This window comes from Periophthalmus magnuspinnatus, chromosome 16 (genome assembly GCF_009829125.3).
Source record: "Periophthalmus magnuspinnatus isolate fPerMag1 chromosome 16, fPerMag1.2.pri, whole genome shotgun sequence".
NCBI lineage: Eukaryota > Metazoa > Chordata > Actinopteri > Gobiiformes > Gobiidae > Periophthalmus > Periophthalmus magnuspinnatus.
In genome coordinates, this window is record NC_047141.1 from 23,558,424 (window position 1) to 23,578,108 (window position 19,685).

Sequence of the window (19,685 nt, forward strand, 5' to 3'; positions counted from 1 at the left end):
CCCGGTGGTGGACACCGGAAGTAAGGGATGCCGTCAAGCTGAAGAAGGAGTCCTATCGAGCCTTGTTGGCTCGTGGGACTCCTGAGGCAGCTGATGAGTACCGGCGGGCCAAGTGTGCTGCGGCTCGGGCAGTCACAGAGGCAAAAACCCGGGGTTGGGAGGAGTTCGCAGAGGCCATGGAGGAGGACTATCGGACGGCCTCAAAGAGATTCTGGCAAACTGTCCGATGCCTCGGGAAGGGGAAGCAGTGCTTCACCAACACTGCTTACAGTGCGGGTGGAGAGCTGCTGACCTCGACTGGGGATGTTTTCGTGCGGTGGAAGGAATACTTTGAGGATCTCCTCAATCCCACTGTCACGTCCTCCGAGGAGGAAGCAGAAACTGTGGACCCGGAGGCGGACTCATCCATCACCCTGGCTGAAGTCACTGAGGTGGTTGGCAAGCTCCTCGGTGGCAAGGCTCTGGGGGTGGACGAGGTCCGTCCCGAGTACCTCAAGTCTCTGGATGTTGTGGGGCTGTTTTGGCTGACATGTCTCTGCAACATCGCATGGCGGTCGGGGACAGTACCTGTGGAATGGCAGACCGGGGTGGTGGTCCCTCTGTATAAGAAGGGGGACCGGAGGGTGTGTTCCAATTACAGGGGAATCACACTCCTCAGCCTTCCCGGTAAGGTATATTCCAGGGTACTGGAGAGGAGAATCCGACCGCTAGTCGAACCTCGGATTCAGGAGGAGCAGTGTGGTTTTCACCCTGGTCGCGGAACACTGGACCAGCTCTATACTCTCCATCGGGTCCTTGAGGGTTCATGGGAGTTTACCCAACCAGTCCATATGTGTTTTGTGGATCTGGAGAAGGCATTCGACCGTGTCCCTCGTGGTGTCCTTTGGGGGGTGCTCTGGGAGTATGGGGTCCAGGGCTCTTTGCTAAGGGCTGTCCGGTCCCTGTATGACCGGAGCAGGAGCTGTGTTCGCATTGCCGGCAGTAAGTCAAACCTGTTCCCAGTGCATGTTGGACTCCGCCAGGGCTGCCCTTTGTCACCGGTTCTGTTCATTATATTTATGGACAGAATTTCTAGGCGCAGCCAGGGGCTGGAGGGGGCCTGGTTTGGGAACCACAGGATTTCATCTCTGCTGTTTGCAGATGATGTTGTCCTGATGGCTTCTTCGAGCCAGGACCTGCAGCAGGCACTGGGGCGGTTTGCAGCCGAGTGTGAAGCGGCTGGGATGAGAATCAGCTCCTCCAAATCCGAGGCCATGGTTCTCGACTGGAAAAAGGTGGTTTGCTCTCTCCGGGTGGGTGGTGAGTCTCTGCCCCAAGTGGAGGAGTTCAAGTATCTCGGGGTCTTGTTCACGATTGAGGGAAGGATGGAGCGGGAGATTGACAGGCGGATCGGTGCAGCGTCTGCAGTGATGCGGTCGCTGTATCGGTCCGTTGTGGTAAAGAAGGAGCTGAGTCCAAAGGCAAAGCTCTCGATTTACCGGTCAATCTACGTTCCTACCCTCACCTATGGTCATGAGCTCTGGGTAATGACTGAAAGGACAAGATCGCAGATACAAGTGGCTGAAATGGGTTTCCTCCGTAGGGTGGCCGGGCGCACCCTTAGGGATAGGGTGAGGAGCTTGGTCACACGGGAGGAGCTTGGAGTAGAGCCGCTGCTCCTACACATTGAGAGGAGCCAGTTGAGGTGGCTCGGGCATCTGCTCAGGATGCCTCCTGGACGCCTCCCTAGGGAGGTGTTCTGGGCATGTCCCACCGGGAGGAGGCCCCGGGGAAGACCCAGGACACGCTGGAGGGACTATGTCTCTCGGCTGGCCTGGGTACGCCTTGGGGTCCTACTGGAGGAGCTGGAGGACGTGTCTGGGGTGAGGGAAGTCTGGGAGTCCCTGCTTATACTGCTCCCGGATAAGCGGAAGAAAATGGATGGATGGATGGATAGAAGAAGAAAGAAGAAGGAAGAAGAAGAAGAAGAAGAAGAAGAATTTCTTTCTCCTGAATTGTTTTAAAATTTAGTGTTGAGAAAACATCAAAACTAGCAATAAAAATAACAAACATATATAATCACAGAAAAAATCTATTTTTTTTAAACAATAATTCCAAGTCAGCTTCGTAGTATGTGATTCTCATTCATAAACGCTGCCGACCTGAGGCTCACTGTCCAAGCCGATATTGTGACCTTTTGGCAGTAGCACAAATGATGTAACAACAACCTGCTTACTACTGGGCCATCAGGGCATGCATACACTGTGGTCTGCCAATTCTATTTACTCTCAGCAAAAAGACAATCTATACTTTACTTTTATTTGTTTTGTTGTTTAAATTGAAAATTATCTTCTAGATTTAGGTGGTTTTAATGAATTTGCACATAGGCATTAGTAATTTGCCTTGCCTGCCTGGTTTGTGTTTTTATTTCAAGGTAAATTATATAAAAGTACATAATAGTCACATGATTTTTAGGTGTAAGTATACGTATTTAAAATTTGAACACAGATGTATAGTAGACTACTTTTGGTTATCCATCTTGACTATTTATTTTACAAGATTTTACAATGAACAAGAATAAACTACCAGTAGCACATATGTTTCCCTGATTTGCAATGCATTTGTCCTTGTAGGTTTTTGGCAGTGTTTTGGAACAGATGAACTGAAACATCTTGTAACATATTGTAAGAGCCTTTTCGCTTTGGGATTTTGTAATTTCCTATTACGTCATTTACAATCAACAAAACATCTACACAGAATTACATCTATGGGCCATCAACAAAACCCAAGGCTCCAAATCTCCTTAGTGAACTTTTAAAACATATATGACATTATGGTCAGTGGAGATGCACCCACATTTTTAACTAAAGCTCAAGGTTAACTCCAAGGTCATCTGAAGGACACCAGGGGTTTCTTTACAAGACTCTAAAACAGATTTTCTTCTGTTTTACTGGAATGTTTTTGTTTTATTTGTGGTCGTAAATCACAAAAAGATGTAGCGGATACCATTACAAAATGTGTTGGGACTGTTTGGACAAGTGGATTTTGGATGTATACTTTTTAATTGATTTACTTTATTATTCATTATTTGTACTGACCTTATTCTGCCCACCCCGTTTTGCCTCTAAATGCTAGTAAACTGCAGTTTCTTTGTGATGGGAGTTCAGGTTTATCCCATTAATTTAAATGGAGAATTTGAGGGGAAAAAATGCCATCAAAATATGATATGAAGGTAGGTTGATTTGTGTAAAACGTTCTATATTCATGCGACCGACAAGTCAACAGTGCACCAATTCTCTGGGAGGCTTTAAACAGCTTTGTAGTCTGTATAGAACTTATTTGCTTTTCTGGAATAATGTGAGTAACATATGAAGTGTGCACAGGTTAATAAAATCGTTTTCTTCCAGCTGACAAATTACTCCAGTCAAAATATTTTAGCCATAACATGTATAGACTAGGATATAAACTATAGGAAATATTTTTTTTATCGCAGCAGCAGCAGCAGCAGCAGCAGCAGCAGCAGCAGCAGCAGTAGTAGTAGTAGTAGTAGTACCCCATGTGCTTTGAAATTCAGTTTGCAGCATGCATATCTTCATAATTCAACACATGAGAATGCAGGAATCACACAAACTTAGGACAAACAAAACGGTAATACCGTTGTAATAAACATGTAATATTTATGGCTTAGTTTGTGAATGGGCTTTGAAGGATCTTTTAGCATTTGGCCCAATCCCTGCTTGTCTAAATCACTTATGTTCCCTCTTTGCTGTGTAAAAATATCAGCAGAAAGCATTGCAGCGTCAGACGTTACAGTGACGAGGCGATGTGTTTCTGTGCTCCTCTAATTGGATCAGTGGCTAATTGAAAAGGAAACGGGAGTAAGCAGGGATTTACACACTAACACAATTTGTAAACTCCCTTTGACAATTATTGCCCAGTCTGATTTGCCAGTGTGTGGGTAGACTCTTTATTATAGATGCTAGAGTCATGGATCTATTCATTACTGTGCTGAAAAAAAAATCAAACAACATAAATAAAAGCGCATAATGCAGCTTTTCCGTTGCAGCATTCGTACCCCGATTGTTTCAGTGGAGGTTATTATATAGCCTGGAATGTTCCCCAGTATGGCACTAACCTTATATTTAGTTATTATGTTTATATCCCCTCTCCACAGATCTGACTTGTAAAGTGGCTTAGTCTCCACTGAGATAAATTTTAGATTAGATTTTGGATATTTCAGAAAAAGCAATATCCTAATATTTCCATGGAGACAACCACATGGTATGTCTTATAGTGCACATTTAAATTAAATGCCACTGCAATTACTTCAGCTATTACTGGTCCAAAACCTAGTTATTTTCTATTATAGAGACTGTTTCATCTTATTTTTTGATTAGTTCCCCTCTCTTCAATCAATAGATTTCAGACCTTATGATAAAAAAATCCCAGGTCAGCAGAGGTTGCACACTTGTTTGTGAAGATACTACTGTAGAAGTAGAAGCTCAGATGAAGAGAGCCTGGATCAAATGGCAGCCTTAAGAAGAACCACAGAATCTTTTTGCAGACACTCTTATACAAATGACTCAGTGTCTGTTCACTGTGCCAAAGTGTAATTGACTGTTATGGATAAGTTATACTACATATTTTAACTCCCATTCATCTATTTCTGAGTCTAAAATAATGCAGGCAGAACTATGGGAACGATTCAGTTTATTCAAGTTCATTGTTCACTGCAGATATAAAATGGTTTAAATTTTTACAAGTTCATGGTAAGTAAGTTCAGACATCTGTCGCGTAGTGCATAATAACATTTAGTTAGGCTTGTTATTCAGCCCTAGTTATTTTGGTTTGGTTGAGTCTAACATTGGCACCATGGTTATTTTGGTCAAATGCAGACTAAAGGTGGCACTGCCAAACTAGTTATGGATATGGTAGATTTGGTGTGCGGGGATAAATAGAGACTGGGAGACAGCTGAAGGAACAGAGATGCTCTTAAAGTCTTTGGGTGGTCTGCGGCACTAGCTTTACAAGTGCCTACACCAAACAGTGGTCATTATTAAGAGGCAAACCAACTGCACCGGGCTGGGTCACCTCACAGCAGCTGCAAACCTGCAAACAATTCTTCCACTCTGTTTTGACACGCTCTATTACAGGTTCTGCATCCTCCACCAGATCCCAAAAAAAATTGACAGCAAAATGAAATCATTCATTTTCTGGTCTGATGTCATCCAAAAATTGCCATAATTGCCGAGGCCTGGCGTCTTTGGTCTTGGGCTCGCAGCAGCAGCAGCTTTGGGCGAGGTGCTCTAAGAATGGGGCAGACTGGGAGAGCTGTTTAACTCTTTGTTCAGTGACGTTCAAAGGGGACCACCACTTTCTTCTGTCTGCTCTGAAATCCCCTTCAATGTGAATTAAACGTTTGGCTGGAGTCATGAGACAAGATGGGACTTGATGTGATTAGGCAGTGGCTGCTAATGATAGACTTTCTACTCAGCAACAAACTGTCTGTTTGGTGCCATGTATGAGAATGCACAGATGCAGTTATGTAACAGGGAGAGCATAGGCGCACCAGCTCTGGTCATCTGACACCTGTTTACAGCACATATATAGTAGAATCGGGTGGTATGGTTAGAGCGCTCCTCCACCATCCAAACCTTCAGCAGTTCGGACTCAGACTTAGTGCATACTGTCGTTATGTCCTTTGGCAAGACACTTGTACTGTATATGCATTCATCTGATGTGCCGTTTATTGTCACATACTGTCCCAACCAAATAAACAAAAAATAACAGCTGCACTATAAAAGACTGAAGAATCTTTGTCCATTTTTTATGTTGATCCAAAGCAAATGTTTGAGTTTTGAGTTCTGGAAATGTGTTCATTTAACATAAATTATGATGAAGAAAGATGACATGCATTACTATTCAACTTTTTGTAATTATGTAAAAAAAAAAAAGAGTTAAAAACATATCACTCAAAACTGATTCCAAGGCAGTTGAACACCCTGACAGTGGAAAAATATATGGATCGAAAGGAATAAACTGAACAATCATTAACTTACATTATGACCAGTATTACCTCATAGGAAATCTTTCAATTATCAATCCATGAGTCTTGGGGTGGACTCTCAGTCAGGGTTCTCTGAGAGGGTTACTTGAGGTTTAAGCTGTTTTCATCCTACTTTATGTGTTTTTGACGCCTGTGGATTTGTGGGTGATGATCCCATTGCTCTTCCTCTATCCGACTTCCTCCGTGCACTGCCCCACTTCTCCACTTGGCGAGCTCTCTGCTGCTGCCACACTCCACAGACTGTTGTGTAAGAGCTGTAAGAGATAAGACTCTTTACTCAAGACAAGATCTGAGTGTGTACTTTCACCTGCTGTCATTAGCACAGTTTTCATCAAATCCTTGTGACAAACAACACTATCTCCTCCATTCTGGGGGTAATTGATATTTAAAGGTGCACTATGTAACTTTTCTGCTTGTCTCCATGAAGATGTCATTTCTTAGCCTGGAATGTTCCAAAATCTAGCAATAAAAATATTTTGCAATAAAAATACCCGCATTAGTAAGATAATAAAGTTTAATGCCATACTGTAGAACATTCACGCAGAGCAAAAACATCTCCATGGAGACAATCAGGAAAGATACACAGTGCACCTGTTTCAAGCCAACAGATAATGCCTATATGACCATCTGACAATTTGTTGAGCAAACAAATTGTGTATGTATGTTAATGTGTGACATCCAAACAAGCCTGAGGTATATAAAGAATAACAGCAGGGCTGCCACAAAATACTGAATACTCTGCATTTAAAAAAAAAAAATATTTTTTTTTTTATCTCCATAGAAGTTATGTGGTGTCGGTAACCTATTTCTTAATTTGCACAGCTGCCAAAAATAATAACTGTGAATTCAAGATTTATTTAATCTATCTTGTATAATTTAAATAATTGCTATTATCTGTTCCTTTGAGAAGGAAGTTGGGGGACAATAAAAATGGTCAACGGGCCTAATTTGGCCCCAGACCAGTTTGGACATCTTGACCTTTTAATTTAAATCTTAGAACATTTATCACACAATAATGAATGCATACAGTAATATCATTCATCTAACAGTGTGCACTGTGCAGAACCGCAGTGGCTTGGCTGATGTTATAGCTCCCTCTATAGGATTACCCTGGACATTACCAAATCTACACCGAAAAATAGAAAACAAGAACCAACAACAAGGGAAGAATTGTTGCAGATTATAGTGACCTGCTTACATAGATTTTGGCTGAAATTTCAGTTATAGATGCAGTGTGATCAGGTCACCATTGGTTCAGCCTCTTCGAGTAAATATCATTGTGAACTGGAGCAGATGAGTTTAATCATTACACAGTGACCTTGATAAAGTAGAGACGATTCAACCAACTTTTATATGACACAGTTGTAAACATAAAGCAGCGAAGTGACTTGTGGCATTTCTGAATGTTTGGTGAAACAAGTAACACATAAACATTGTTTAACGCCAGATTTGACTTATTATCACAAGGCTGCACGGTTATTTGCCTACTACTGCACTATATTTAGTTGTTGTCATGTGTTGGGGTGGTCAGCTGGGGCCGCACAGTGAAGACACGCCTCTTCCGAATGGAGTGCGTCGTGTGCGTAAAGTCCAATTTGCCGTTGGTGCCAACTTTTTTGTACCGTTTTCTATTTTACCATATAAATCATCTATTAGAGGCAGATTGCTACTAAAGTCGAGTAAATGCAGCCATGACGCGAGAGGAAGATATCATCCGGATTGCAAAAAAGCTGGACAAGATGGTGTCTAGAAATAACACGGTGAGACTGACTGTACGTTATGTTGACACCCGCAGGTGGCGCGCAGTCGTGCCACCGCGTGTCGGGTTCAAGGCCCATATAGCCTATATTTTGTCTTCATACAGCTACATATAAAATTAACCTGTCTTAGAGGCTTTTAGTTCATATCACCATGCAGCGCGTGGTGGGGTCTGTAGTGCGTAATGGAGAGCTGTAACAAATGTGCAACAGGTGTTCGCAGTGGTGTACTAGTACTAGTACTAGTACACTAGTACGTGCTCGTGCTGCGCTCTACTTTGCTATATAGAATCAGAGCCATAGTAACTTTGCAGAGATTTGTTGGACGAGTCAAAACTTGACTTGGTTTTGTTTGCGTTGCACTCGCCTCAAACAGCAGGCACTCGCACGCACTCGCACACAGAGAAAACCAGCGCGAGGGCTACGCTGTGTTTGTGTTTAGAGCGAAAGTGCAAAGTGGACGTTTTCATGGCGCTAGAATGTTGTAGACTATAGACTAAAGCGCTACTTGCATTTAAAGAGGCAAGGAGGCTTAACTGTTGTTGTTTTTACATGCTAAGACCATCGAATAAAAAGAAAACAAAACTTGTTTTTGTTTTAACTGTTTTAACGGTCTTGTTATAGGCCTATGAGGTGTCCGTATGTGTAAGATCTTATTACACATGAACCCTTGCTGCACGCTTCTGTAATGCGTGATTCGTCTGAAGGGATATTGTGTTTTCCCTTTTCAATGTTGGTTGTAATTGTGTTTAGGACGGAGCTCTGGACTTGTTGAAGGAACTCAAAAGTTTCAACATGACTCTTAAACTTCTCCAGGTAATGAGCAAACTGAACAGCTCCAATCACAGTGCCAGCACACTGTTAAAACAAACACTCAATAAATATGTGTAATTTGCATTTACACATAGGAAACCAGGATTGGCATGTCTGTGAATGGCATCAGGAAGCACTGCACAGATGAGGAAGTCATAGCTCTGGCTAAATTCCTTATCAAAGACTGGAAAAGACTTCTGGGTAATTGATGCATGATCACGCAGCTGTTGATTATGTTTTAATTGTTATAAATGAACAGATTGTTGATTTGAACCATAGAATCCGGGAACAATGGGAAATCATCTGACCACAAGAACGGTCTGCAGTCAGAGAAGGCAGAGTCTCCTCCGCTCAGCTCTCCCAGTCAGAGCCACAGCAGGTAAAAAACTGTCCAATGTAGAAAGTCATTAAGCCTCAGGAGCTGCATCAGTCAGTTTACAATAAGGGATGAATAACTGCTGTATACAACTTAAGCACTTTTGATATTTTGGTCTGTAGTTTTAGTAAAAGATGTTGTTGCTATAGAAAGCGTAGAGGTAAAAGTTGGAATACCAACAATTACTGTATTACCAAAATACTAATACTAAATTTACACTAAATATTTTCACTCTCAATAAGCCCTTTTGAAATATTTTGACTACTGCTAGTAATAACTTCTTTGTAAAATATCTGTCCTTTTTATGTTCAGGTCTCAAATAATAGTAATGCATTAATAATAATGCACTCGATAGAGATTCCAGACAATATTGTGAATTGCTCATTCACTCCACTTCAGTAATGATATGTATTGAATGTAGCCATAGCTGCCCTGGGATAGATTTACAGAATGGAGGCAGCCAATCAGTGGCAACTGCATTTATCCTGTAATTAGCATGTATATTGCAACTTTCACTCTTCGTTTGAAGTCAAATTTAAAGTTAAACATCCAATTTCCATCAAAAACAAAGTTACAAATAGTCTATGGAAACATAACCTATTTTTGTTCATTTGTTATAATTTCTGGTAAAAATGCATGAAGTTTCATGTGTTAATCCCAAAAGGTTGGATTTAAATCAAGACTCAGACACAGACCGAAAACCCTCTGATACAACCAGGAAGGATAAACTTGACGAGCACAAACCAAAAAAGATTCACTCATTTGAAAAGCCCATAGCATCGCCTTTGAACGAGTCTCACCCAGCTCCAACCGTACAAGAGAAGCAACATGAAGAAGTGAAAATACGAAGAGAACACCATCAGCAGGAGACAGACAGCAAAAGACCAAAACATTCACTGGAGCCACAAGGTGAAAAACTGCGTCCAGATGAAAAGAGAGAGAGGCGTTTAGAAGAGCACAGAGTTATGAAAAAAGAGGAAGAGAAACGAGACAGACATCATGAAGTGTCAAAGAAGCACAGCTCTTTAGATGATATGAGAAAGAATCGAGACGAGTACGGTCATGGCAGGGAGAGACCGGCTGAAATCCACAAACCACTTTTCGAAAGGTTAGACAACTGTGCCAGCCGTGTAACAACAACAACAACAACAACAACAACAAAAGAGTATGTTTGGATGTGTTTGTTGTATTTGATTACAGAAAAAGTGTCCTGGACAGCAGTATTTTGTATCCCTCTCGTTATCCGTCCCCTCCTCGACCAGCCCGACCTCCACTTCCTGCAAAACAAATCAATCAACCCCCTCAGGAGGCCAAGAAAGACAGGTCAACACCGTGGGCAACAGACTCACACTGCATGGATGATCTGTTAGCATGCCAGTGCTACTTTACAGTAATGTTGGTTTTAATCTCTAATTTACATGGCCAGAAACCAAAACTGAATAAAAATCTGATCATCAAAAACATGGATTTTACAAGTCATAATTTCTCTTTCATTTTTGTCTTTCCCACACTAGTTTGCTTTTTTTTGCATAATTCTCCTGCACAGGTGTGAACAATACAAAATAAATCCTATTACTCACACGAGATGTAGTTGTGTACATGACATTTCAATAAATCCCATAATGATCAGATTTTTGGTGTGCATGAGCATAACCAGTGTGGGTGCAGAACATTTTATTACTGTTCAATGCCATTAAAAACTCACTCAACCTCACTTCAACTTTAACACTGGGTGCAACGTTTTACTGTTTGGTGCATGTTTGACACATCCTAAGCCTGAAGATATTTTAGTGTCTTTTTTTTTTTTTACCTTAAAACAAAATAAAGGCATGTGTCATTGATTTGAGCAGTAGTAATTTGCAGTTGACTGTATTTTCCTTCTCTCTCACATTTGAAGTTCATCTTGTATCCATGCCTTGCCTGGATGTTTTAACTTGAATGACATTCAGAAAATGAGTCATCTTAAATGTTATGTTTATGCAGGAAAGACAGTAAAGAGTCGCATAAACATTCACATTCACATTCAGAAGTGTCTAAACCCATGTCCCCTGTGCTCAAACGGCCTTCACTGGAAATTAAAAGGTCAGCTCCAATATGGGATTTAACAGTGTTTCTTTAAAACAGTATGTAACTTTAACATGTGTCACAATAGGAACTGTCCTCCAGACCCAAATGCTCCTATAGCCCCCCTCCCACTCCACCTTCACCCACCTCCTGCAAGGTCAGTGGCGCATGCATCTTGACTTAACTATGGTGCAGTGTCTTGCCAATGGGCGCATGTTTGCCACATCCTAAGCCTGAAGATATTTTAAAACTAAAAGGCTGAAAGAATCTTATGCTTCATGAATTTGAGAAGTACTTTGAGAATTTTCAAAACCGCTGCTAGCTGCTCTTACTATTACAGCGTCAGTTTGCAGTCTCCCGAGATATGATGCAATGACTCTATTTTCCTTCCTAGCTTTTGAAGACTGGTGGATGTTATGATTTTAAGTTGTGGCTAGAAAACTTTCACTTGCATGGTAATTGGAAAATTAATTTAAATATTATGTTTGTGCAGGAAAGACAGTAAAGACAGTAAACATACACATTCAGAAGTGTCCAAACCCACGTCCCCTGTGCTCAAACGGCCTTCACTGGAAGTTAAGAGGTCAACTTGTGTATGGGCTTGAAAGTTGTTTCTTTAATACAGTATGTAACTTTAACATGTGTCACAATAGGAACTGTCCTCCAGATCCAAATGCTCCTATAGCTCCTCTCCCACTCCACCTCCACCCTCCTCCTGCAAGGTCAGTGGAGCCTGTATACCTCTGTGCTGTGAAAGTGTGTCAAAAGATTATTATGATAAACACAAACAGCTCATGTCCTTCAGAAAAGAGCCTCCTGATCCGAACCTGCACACGCCTCCTCCCTCTAAACGCCCCTCTGTGGATGGGAAGAAGGAGAGGTCAGGCTTACTGGTTGTTGTCAGTGCTAAAATGTTCGAATGAATTCAGAAAAGTTAAATTATTGTGTTGTTGTCCATAGCAGAAAGGACTCATCAGAGGCTAAGGGATCACCACAAAAGAAGATGTCTGTCGAGGTTAAAAAAGAAAGGTCCAGATAAGACATTTTATACAATCTAAAGGTGCACTATGTTTCCATGAAGATCTGCTTACTTTTCCTGGTTCCATAGTATGGCATTGAACAGTAATATCAATGGAGACAAGCAAGTGATGACACCAGACAAATTAATCTGTAGAGAGACAACCCCACTCTCATGTTTTAATAATAAGAACACCTGAAATTAAATAAGCGCAAGATAGATACATTTAATACCATATTGTGACGCATTCCTGACAGAACAATACCATTTTCATAGAGACAAAACCAAAACGAAAGTTACATAGTGTACCTTTAAGCTTTAAGAGTAGAGGCATTGCATGTGACCTTAACACCTTAGTTTCATTCATAAACCATAATCCTCTGGGTAATCACGTTGCACTTTGAACAATGCTACAAACAACAATTTTTCCTTTCAGGAAAGAGTCGACTGACAGCAAAGCATCTAAAAAGCACTCAGGGGAGGCCAAGAGAGAAAGGTTGGCATTTGTGGAGTGCGTAGGTTGTGAAGCATGCGGGTGAAATGTAGCACGTAGATTACATCAAATATTGTTGTAGTGGTGAGGTGGTCTTTGTTGTTTCAAAGGTGGTCACATTTTTTGTTTTGTCAGGGTTGATTCAAATGACTCTCTCAAAAAGCCCAGTGAGGATGCAAAGAAAGAGATACAAGGGTGTGCCAAAATAGGAAAATGATGCATAATAGATTGCTATGAAAAGTGCATTTAAAGTTTAACATGACTATTCCGTAATTGTTTAGGAGAGAGTCAAGTGATTCGAAACCAGGTCATCCCCAAAAGCGCCCATCCAGTGATTCTAAGTCTGACAGGTACAACAGTAATGAATTAACTATAAATGTTTTATGTGTGTGTGTGTGTGTGTGTGGGTGTGTGTGTGTGTGTGTGTGTGTGTGTATATATATATATATATATATATATATATATATATATATATATATATATATATATATATATATATATATAATGTAAATTAAATGAGTTTTGTTTAAAAGGCGAGGGTCGACTGATTCAAAGAGGAGCAGCCCACCTCCAGCAAAGAAACTCAGTAGTGAAAGGTGATTATTTTGAAAACCACTTTAGCTATTATCTTTTTATGTAGGTTTATAATATTGTAAATACTGCTGCCTCTTTATTAGGAGAGAGTCACTTGGATCCAAAACTTTTGCTCAGTCTGGACCCCCACACAGGAAGCCCTCCACTGACAGTAATGACAGGTAAATATACTTTTTTTTTTTCTGGAAAAAATTTACATAACTTAAAGTATTATTTTAAAAGTCCCAAAAAATGACAAAAATGTATATCTTGATTTGTTATGAGTATCGAATAATGATAATCAAAATATATATTTACCATTTAACAGAAATATTTTAAAATATTTTTGTATGCATTTGTCAAGATTTCAGTCCAAATGTGATAAGAACATAACTATCACCTTAAACCTTGTTTGAAAGATTGCAGTGCAAGTTTCCATGTTGATTTTCAATCGGTTCTTTTTGCAGCATGTTGATTAATACATACTAATATTGATCAATATTCAAATTTGAATGTGTTCAGCAGAAAAAGCAAAGGTGATGCCCCTAAAACCCCCACGACGCCCACCAGCCCCCTGTCCCCTGGTTTTGGGACGTCCGGTGGTCCTCTGTCCCCTCACCTGTCCACTGGGGACTCAGTCAGAGACAAGTGCATTGAGATGATCGCGGCTGCCCTGCGCACAGATAGTATGACCACCACATAACTTTACAATTAAAATGACACAATGCACTATCCATGGGTTTCAGAGTGATGATAATCTAATACTGTTGTCATAGCAACAATTCAAAACTAAATAGTATATCTTTTGAAATGGCAGAAGTCCTCAAAATATCACCCATAAACATGAAATTGCAACCCATGAAAAGAAAGCTCTAAAAATACATGTACAAATGTATTGAATTCTGAATATTAATACAGAATACAATACAATACTACAATATTTTTTGGTTTATTTATAGATGACTACAAGGAATTTGGAGTCAACTGTGACAGCATGGCAGTAGAGATTGAAGATCATATCCTTTTAATGACTGCTATAAACATCTAATGTATGTATGGTCATGATGGATGGTGTATATCCTCCTTGACTGGGGTTGCACATATTTACCAGGAGATAAAGGCCACTGATATGAAATATAAAAACAGGGTGCGGAGTCGAATCAGCAATTTGAAGGACCCTAAAAACCCAGGACTTCGCAAAAATGTCCTGGCAGGAAACATTGATTTAAGTCGGATTGCCTCCATGACTGCAGAGGTACATGATGCAACGTTCAGATCATTGTTACCGATACTCTTTTGTGTATGTTTTTAATCTAAACTGTTTTGTTTGTTTATAAAGGAAATGGCCAGTGATGAGTTGAAACAGTTGAGGAATGTCCTGACCCAAGAGGCGATCCGGGAGCACCAGATGGCCAAAACGGGTGGCACCACTACGGACCTCCTGCAGTGTGGCAAGTGCAAGAAGAAGAACTGCACCTACAACCAGGTATCTGACTTCTGTGGTAATGTTAATACTAGATAAGGGATGGTATTGATGATTTCATGTAGGCATGTGAACTCAGGGCAAAATGTGACTATTGGTGTCCTTACTTTTTTGGCAAATTCATCAAATAGCGTTGTCACGTTAACAAAATTATACTAGTTCTCATAAAGATCAAGACCACTACACTAACACTAAAATGTTCAATTCTCTACTATTTATGTCATTTTCTAGTTTTGATTCCCTCAGTATCGATTGTTATCTGGAGTTTGATGTTTTTATAACCCCAGTACAGCAGCAGTAGTTGTTGTGGTAACTATCTGGACCTTAGAATTACTATTTTTGTGTAAATAAGATGTGTGTGTTCAGGTGCAAACACGCAGTGCAGATGAGCCCATGACCACATTTGTCTTATGTAACGAGTGTGGAAACCGCTGGAAGGTAGTATTCTCTCCACATGAAGTTGATGTGCTTCTGTATGAATATGTGCTTACATTGTCTGTGTTGATTTGTTTCAGTTCTGTTGATGTTGAGCACCAAGAGACCTTATGGACCTTAATGTTTTCATGATGCAAGAGGAGAATTATTGCAGCTAGAGTGATTTAAGTGAAAAAAGTATTCTCCCAGTTTTTACTTGAAATCTAAAGCTTTGTGTGCATGCTATTTCAATCAGATTTATTAACTAAAGACAGCATGAATTTTAGTTGGATTTCACAATTTATATTGACGACACTAATAATGAATTCAGTTCTGTTGCAGCTGTGTCTTTTGTACATATTTAATATTAATAAAAAGCATATGTGATCAGTGATCCAGTTTACTGTCCCACGTGCAAATAGATGTGAAGTTACGTTCAATTTTAGAGCACATTTAAAACAACTTTAGCTATCCAAAATGTACACTGTACTCAGCATTACAAAGACAATTAAAAGAAATGTCCACTAGATGGCAACAAAGATGTACAACTTTAAAACAACAACTTTTAATCCATTGCACTGTTTTCCCGGTTTCCTACAAGTGAGGTTCCACATTTCAGTGGGTGTTTAACAGGTTGAGTACACTGAGATCAGCTGCTCAGAAATAATTAGTTAGAGCCAATATAATCCATACATTATGTCTCAGAGTGCCTAGCACCATCACATTGTGTTTTCCTACAGCAACAGAGCTAATAATAACCTGCCCCAAACCCCACTGTTACCTTTGTTATTATTGCTCTGTGGCCTCCATCAGGGATGGACTGTATATCAAGTTATTGCTAGTGTTCTGTTGTAATAGAAGATGCTTGTGAAGCTGTGCACATTGGTAATTGGTTTCACTGATTTAATAAACTGACCTTCAACACTCTTATGGCTTCCCACACAAAAAACAAAAACAATAAAAGATTAAATTTTAATTTATTGATAAACCTGTGTCACTAAAACAACTACTGTAAACCTGCTGTTTGGTAGCACACTGGAATGCACTTATAAATACGACACACAACTTTTTTTTTTTGTGTAGATTCAGTTACGTGACATTAGTGCGACAGTAAGGATTTTGTTTTTAGCAAATCCAGTTAATATGTGGACTCTCTTTGATTGCACCCCATTTGTTTGCTAGTTGTTTGTCTATGTATGTATTTTTGGAAAGGAAGAAAGAGTCAAAAGTGTTTGCAGAGTCCTGAAAAAGAGCCACACTTGAAAAGCCCCTGCTCAGTCTGGAACTATCCATCCAGGGAAAGAGCCTTGACCTGCAATTTGTCTCCTCTCCATTGATGCACACTAAAACTTCTGGCTGCAAACCCTTCACCTTTCCTGTGATTCAACTACGGACACTCTGTGAACAACATGCACTGTGCATATTGTAAAGAAAAGAAGATTAAGTATTATTAAAACATGAATGAATGAGTTTTGCTGTTTTGTAGTATTGCTATTATCCGGTCCCTTCTTTGTCAATGAGAGATCAAAAAGTCCCTCTGCTTATTGGATGGGAGTTAAGTATCGTGCTTTTGCATCATGTTCACTGTAATATTTTGTAGTTAAACATTTTTCCCTAGTGAATAAAAATGATGAATATTTACCTGTACAGCATCTGATGAAAGAGTCCTGGTCTATGCACATAATGACAGAGGAAGTGAAGAAGAGAGAGAATGGATAATATAAACCCAGGACCCCTGTGGAGCAGTGTCTTCTCTTACAGTTTCACACATAATAGCTCATGCCACTGTTTCTTTGGATGCTGAAATCATTAGATGCAGGTAAAGCTGACTCTATAATAATACTACAATGGATTTATACTGTGCTTTTTGGACATTCAAAGACACTTTACATCGCTTAATTCATTCACTCCACTCATGCAAGCTTCTAGTGTAGTCAGTGGAATCAAGGTCAAAGCCAGTCTGCATCATCAGCCTCTGCACCACCAACACTCACCATATTCATCCTAGGCAATATGGGTAAAGTGTCTTGCCTGAGAGCACAATGATATTATGCACTTGACTAGAGTCACTGCTGCCCTGATTTTGAAGCTGGTATTCCCAGTGGTTTCCTATTCTAATACTAACCAGACCCATGCTAATTTGATTTTGAAAAATCCGTTCTTCTGACTAAATTGATTACAATTTTGTGACATTATCAGTTGATTTTCTTTAATATTTCTCACCCAAAAAATGTTTTAGGAGATAAAAAAAGTTTTCTAACAGAATGTATTAATTAAATGTTACGTTATGTTAATTGATAAAGGTAAGTACATTTAAATTGGAACGTTACGTTATCATTGTGCAAAATTCAGGACATGAACTTCTGTTTTTATGAGCCCCTTGAATGCTCAGCAGCAGGGATGTCTCTCTTCAGAGTCCAACAGTAATCAGCCATCATCACTGCATCCCAGCATCCCTGATACCTGGTCTCCATCTCTTTTATGTCCTGATGGAATCTCTCCACCTGCTCATCACTCAGTGATCCCAGATTCTCAGGTAACCTGAACATTTAGCTCCTTTTGGGAAAAAGGATGTGAAGCATCATCATTAAAACCACACTGGAGGAATCTTTGTCACTGATGTCAGAAACTTCTCCAAAGACAGGTACTGGAATTTCATCACAGTGAGCTACAGGACGACGTGCTGATTCACGGTCAGGATACTTGAGGCTGCTTCGGTTCTTTCTGTTGATCCCAGTCACATCAATATCCCAGAAGTAGCTATTGATGTCGGCTCCCTCCAAACCATGGGAATTCCAAACTTCAGACAACTCTTCTTGCCTTTAGTCCACTGACGCAGATACTCGGTGCATGACTTGCATGCCATGTGTGGCGCCCAAGCTTCATCTTGGTCACCAAGTTTAATACCAAAATAAGCATGGTAAGCACGCTTTATGAAACTTGTGACTTGATTCCTGTTAGGAACATTGGTGTATTCACAATGTAGCAGAATATGTCAGGCTTATTTTTGCAAGATCTTCTAGTCGAAGCCATTTCATTCACTTGTAATATAAAAAAAAAAAACAATTAGTCATAAGTTGGCACATGCAAAATCTTCAGAATTTGTTTATAGCGAGAAATATAACAGAATTTTGCATCATATGACGTGAAAATACTCATACATCAACAAAATCGTCCAAAAACAAATATGTGGCTTAGTTCAGAACGTTGACCTGATTGAGCAAAACCAATGTGATTTTTGGATTCAGCACATCAAAATTATCCTAAATCAGCTAAAAAAATCTTAGACAATAAATTTAGTGTTGACCAGTGTAATCAACATGATGCAGTGATATAACATTGCCCATACTGAGGCTTTTACTGAACAGGCTCAATGCACCAAATGGACTAGGCATTTACTTAAGCCGCTTTGTTCAGTTAATTTCAAATGCAAACCAACAACAAGCTCCCGAGATGCAAATGAGTCTGAGAGATGACCAAAATGTCAGGTCCATTACAGATAGCTCCTTTTCAGTGCCATTATCACAAGTAATGAGTCCTGGGCCCTATTCTAATGGAAATGTTATTATTTTGTATGAAAGCCTCATGAAGATGCATGGAGAAAGGCGTGATGTCTATTATGTGGAAAACAGACAATAATATGTCAACAGGGCATTCGAGTGTCCGGCATGATAATTAAATCAAACTAACAGGAAGCTTCTTCTATTATGCAGTATCTTGTGGCCTATCTTTCGGGTGAAGGTAATAATTTCTGAGGCCTTATGTTAGCAGCACAAATATGATTTCACAATTACACTGTGCTCCTGGGCATAGGAGGCCTGGTATGATAAAAATAGCTGTATCCTGCAAAGGCTCTCATTTCCTATAACATTTTTGTCAGTAAATATGAGAAATTCTTCTTTATGGATTTACTAATGGGTAAATGCCCATTTGAAGTAATTTTTTTCAACTTAAAATTATGCATACATTGCAGAATGCTCTCCTCTACTGGTAACAAAGGGAAATGGACAAAGCATAATATATCCTTTAAAGGTCCTATATTAAACAACATGGATTCCTGTGAGCTTTAAACCATGTTAGAATGCTGTTACCAAAAATATACCTGGATCTGTGTCTTGTTTCATTCACACACATTTGAGTAAATCTGGATTATTAGTCTGTCTACATCTCGAAAGATCAAAATGCTCTGGTCCACCTTATGATGTCATGAAGTGGTAGTTTTCAAATTAACAACTGCTTTTTGACTTTAGTTCAGTAGAGATTGGCAATTCCAGGTCCGAACTCATCCAAATGATTCTAGTGAATGTGTATGGACTTTAAAAACACAGTGGAGCACTTCCTGTAGGCTGTTATCACATAACATCACAAGGTGGAAGGTGGTTTTCAGTTTGAGAGAAGAACTCGGTGTAAATATACAGGCTTTACGTGTTAAACATGAGTAAATGAAACAAAACACAACTCCAGGTATGTTTTTAATGAGGAAACACCATAACATACATCAGAAAACAATGTAATATGGGCTGTTTATGCACAGACATTAGCACCAACAGTGGCACTAACACATGATACCTTAACACATTTGTTCTTGCAATGATCAGAATGAGTCAGCTGCCAGCGTATAAGATTTAGTAATGCATAGGAACACTTT

At 40.0% G+C, this 19,685-nt stretch overlaps 1 protein-coding gene across 4 annotated transcripts; it reads left to right on the plus strand.

Annotated features, from left to right (window-relative positions):
• The first annotated feature begins 7,600 nt into the window (after positions 1–7,600).
• On the plus strand, positions 7,601–15,427 carry tcea3 (transcription elongation factor A (SII), 3). 4 transcript variants are annotated; one of them, XM_055228113.1, is made up of 23 exons: positions 7,601–7,806; positions 8,557–8,619; positions 8,712–8,817; positions 8,896–8,995; positions 9,648–10,100; positions 10,193–10,315; positions 10,976–11,074; positions 11,145–11,213; positions 11,550–11,639; positions 11,710–11,778; positions 11,862–11,936; positions 12,020–12,085; positions 12,511–12,570; positions 12,703–12,762; positions 12,849–12,917; positions 13,101–13,163; positions 13,245–13,322; positions 13,663–13,826; positions 14,100–14,155; positions 14,240–14,395; positions 14,480–14,626; positions 14,990–15,061; positions 15,139–15,427. In XM_055228113.1, exons 1-23 carry the CDS (start codon positions 7,738–7,740, stop codon positions 15,145–15,147), a joined length of 2,316 nt encoding a protein of 771 aa, XP_055084088.1. In that variant the 5' UTR covers positions 7,601–7,737; the 3' UTR covers positions 15,148–15,427. The 4 variants fall into 4 exon arrangements, with proteins under 4 accessions (XP_055084088.1, XP_055084089.1, XP_055084090.1 ...); XM_055228114.1 differs by having other exon boundaries at positions 9,657–10,100; positions 12,017–12,085; XM_055228115.1 differs by lacking the exon at positions 9,648–10,100 and having other exon boundaries at positions 12,017–12,085.
• The last annotated feature ends 4,258 nt before the right edge of the window (positions 15,428–19,685 follow it).

What these genes read in the sequence shown, in the direction of transcription:
- tcea3 (XM_055228113.1), top strand. Translation starts at nt 7,738, where the DNA reads ATGACGCGAGAGGAAGATATCATCCGGATTGCAAAAAAGCTGGACAAG. An exon ending in CCTTCACTGGAAATTAAAAG is followed by an intron (nt 11,075 to 11,144) that starts GTCAGCTCCAAT and finishes GTGTCACAATAG; the next exon opens with GAACTGTCCTCCAGACCCAA. An exon ending in TGGCAGTAGAGATTGAAGAT is followed by an intron (nt 14,156 to 14,239) that starts CATATCCTTTTA and finishes ACTGGGGTTGCA; the next exon opens with CATATTTACCAGGAGATAAA.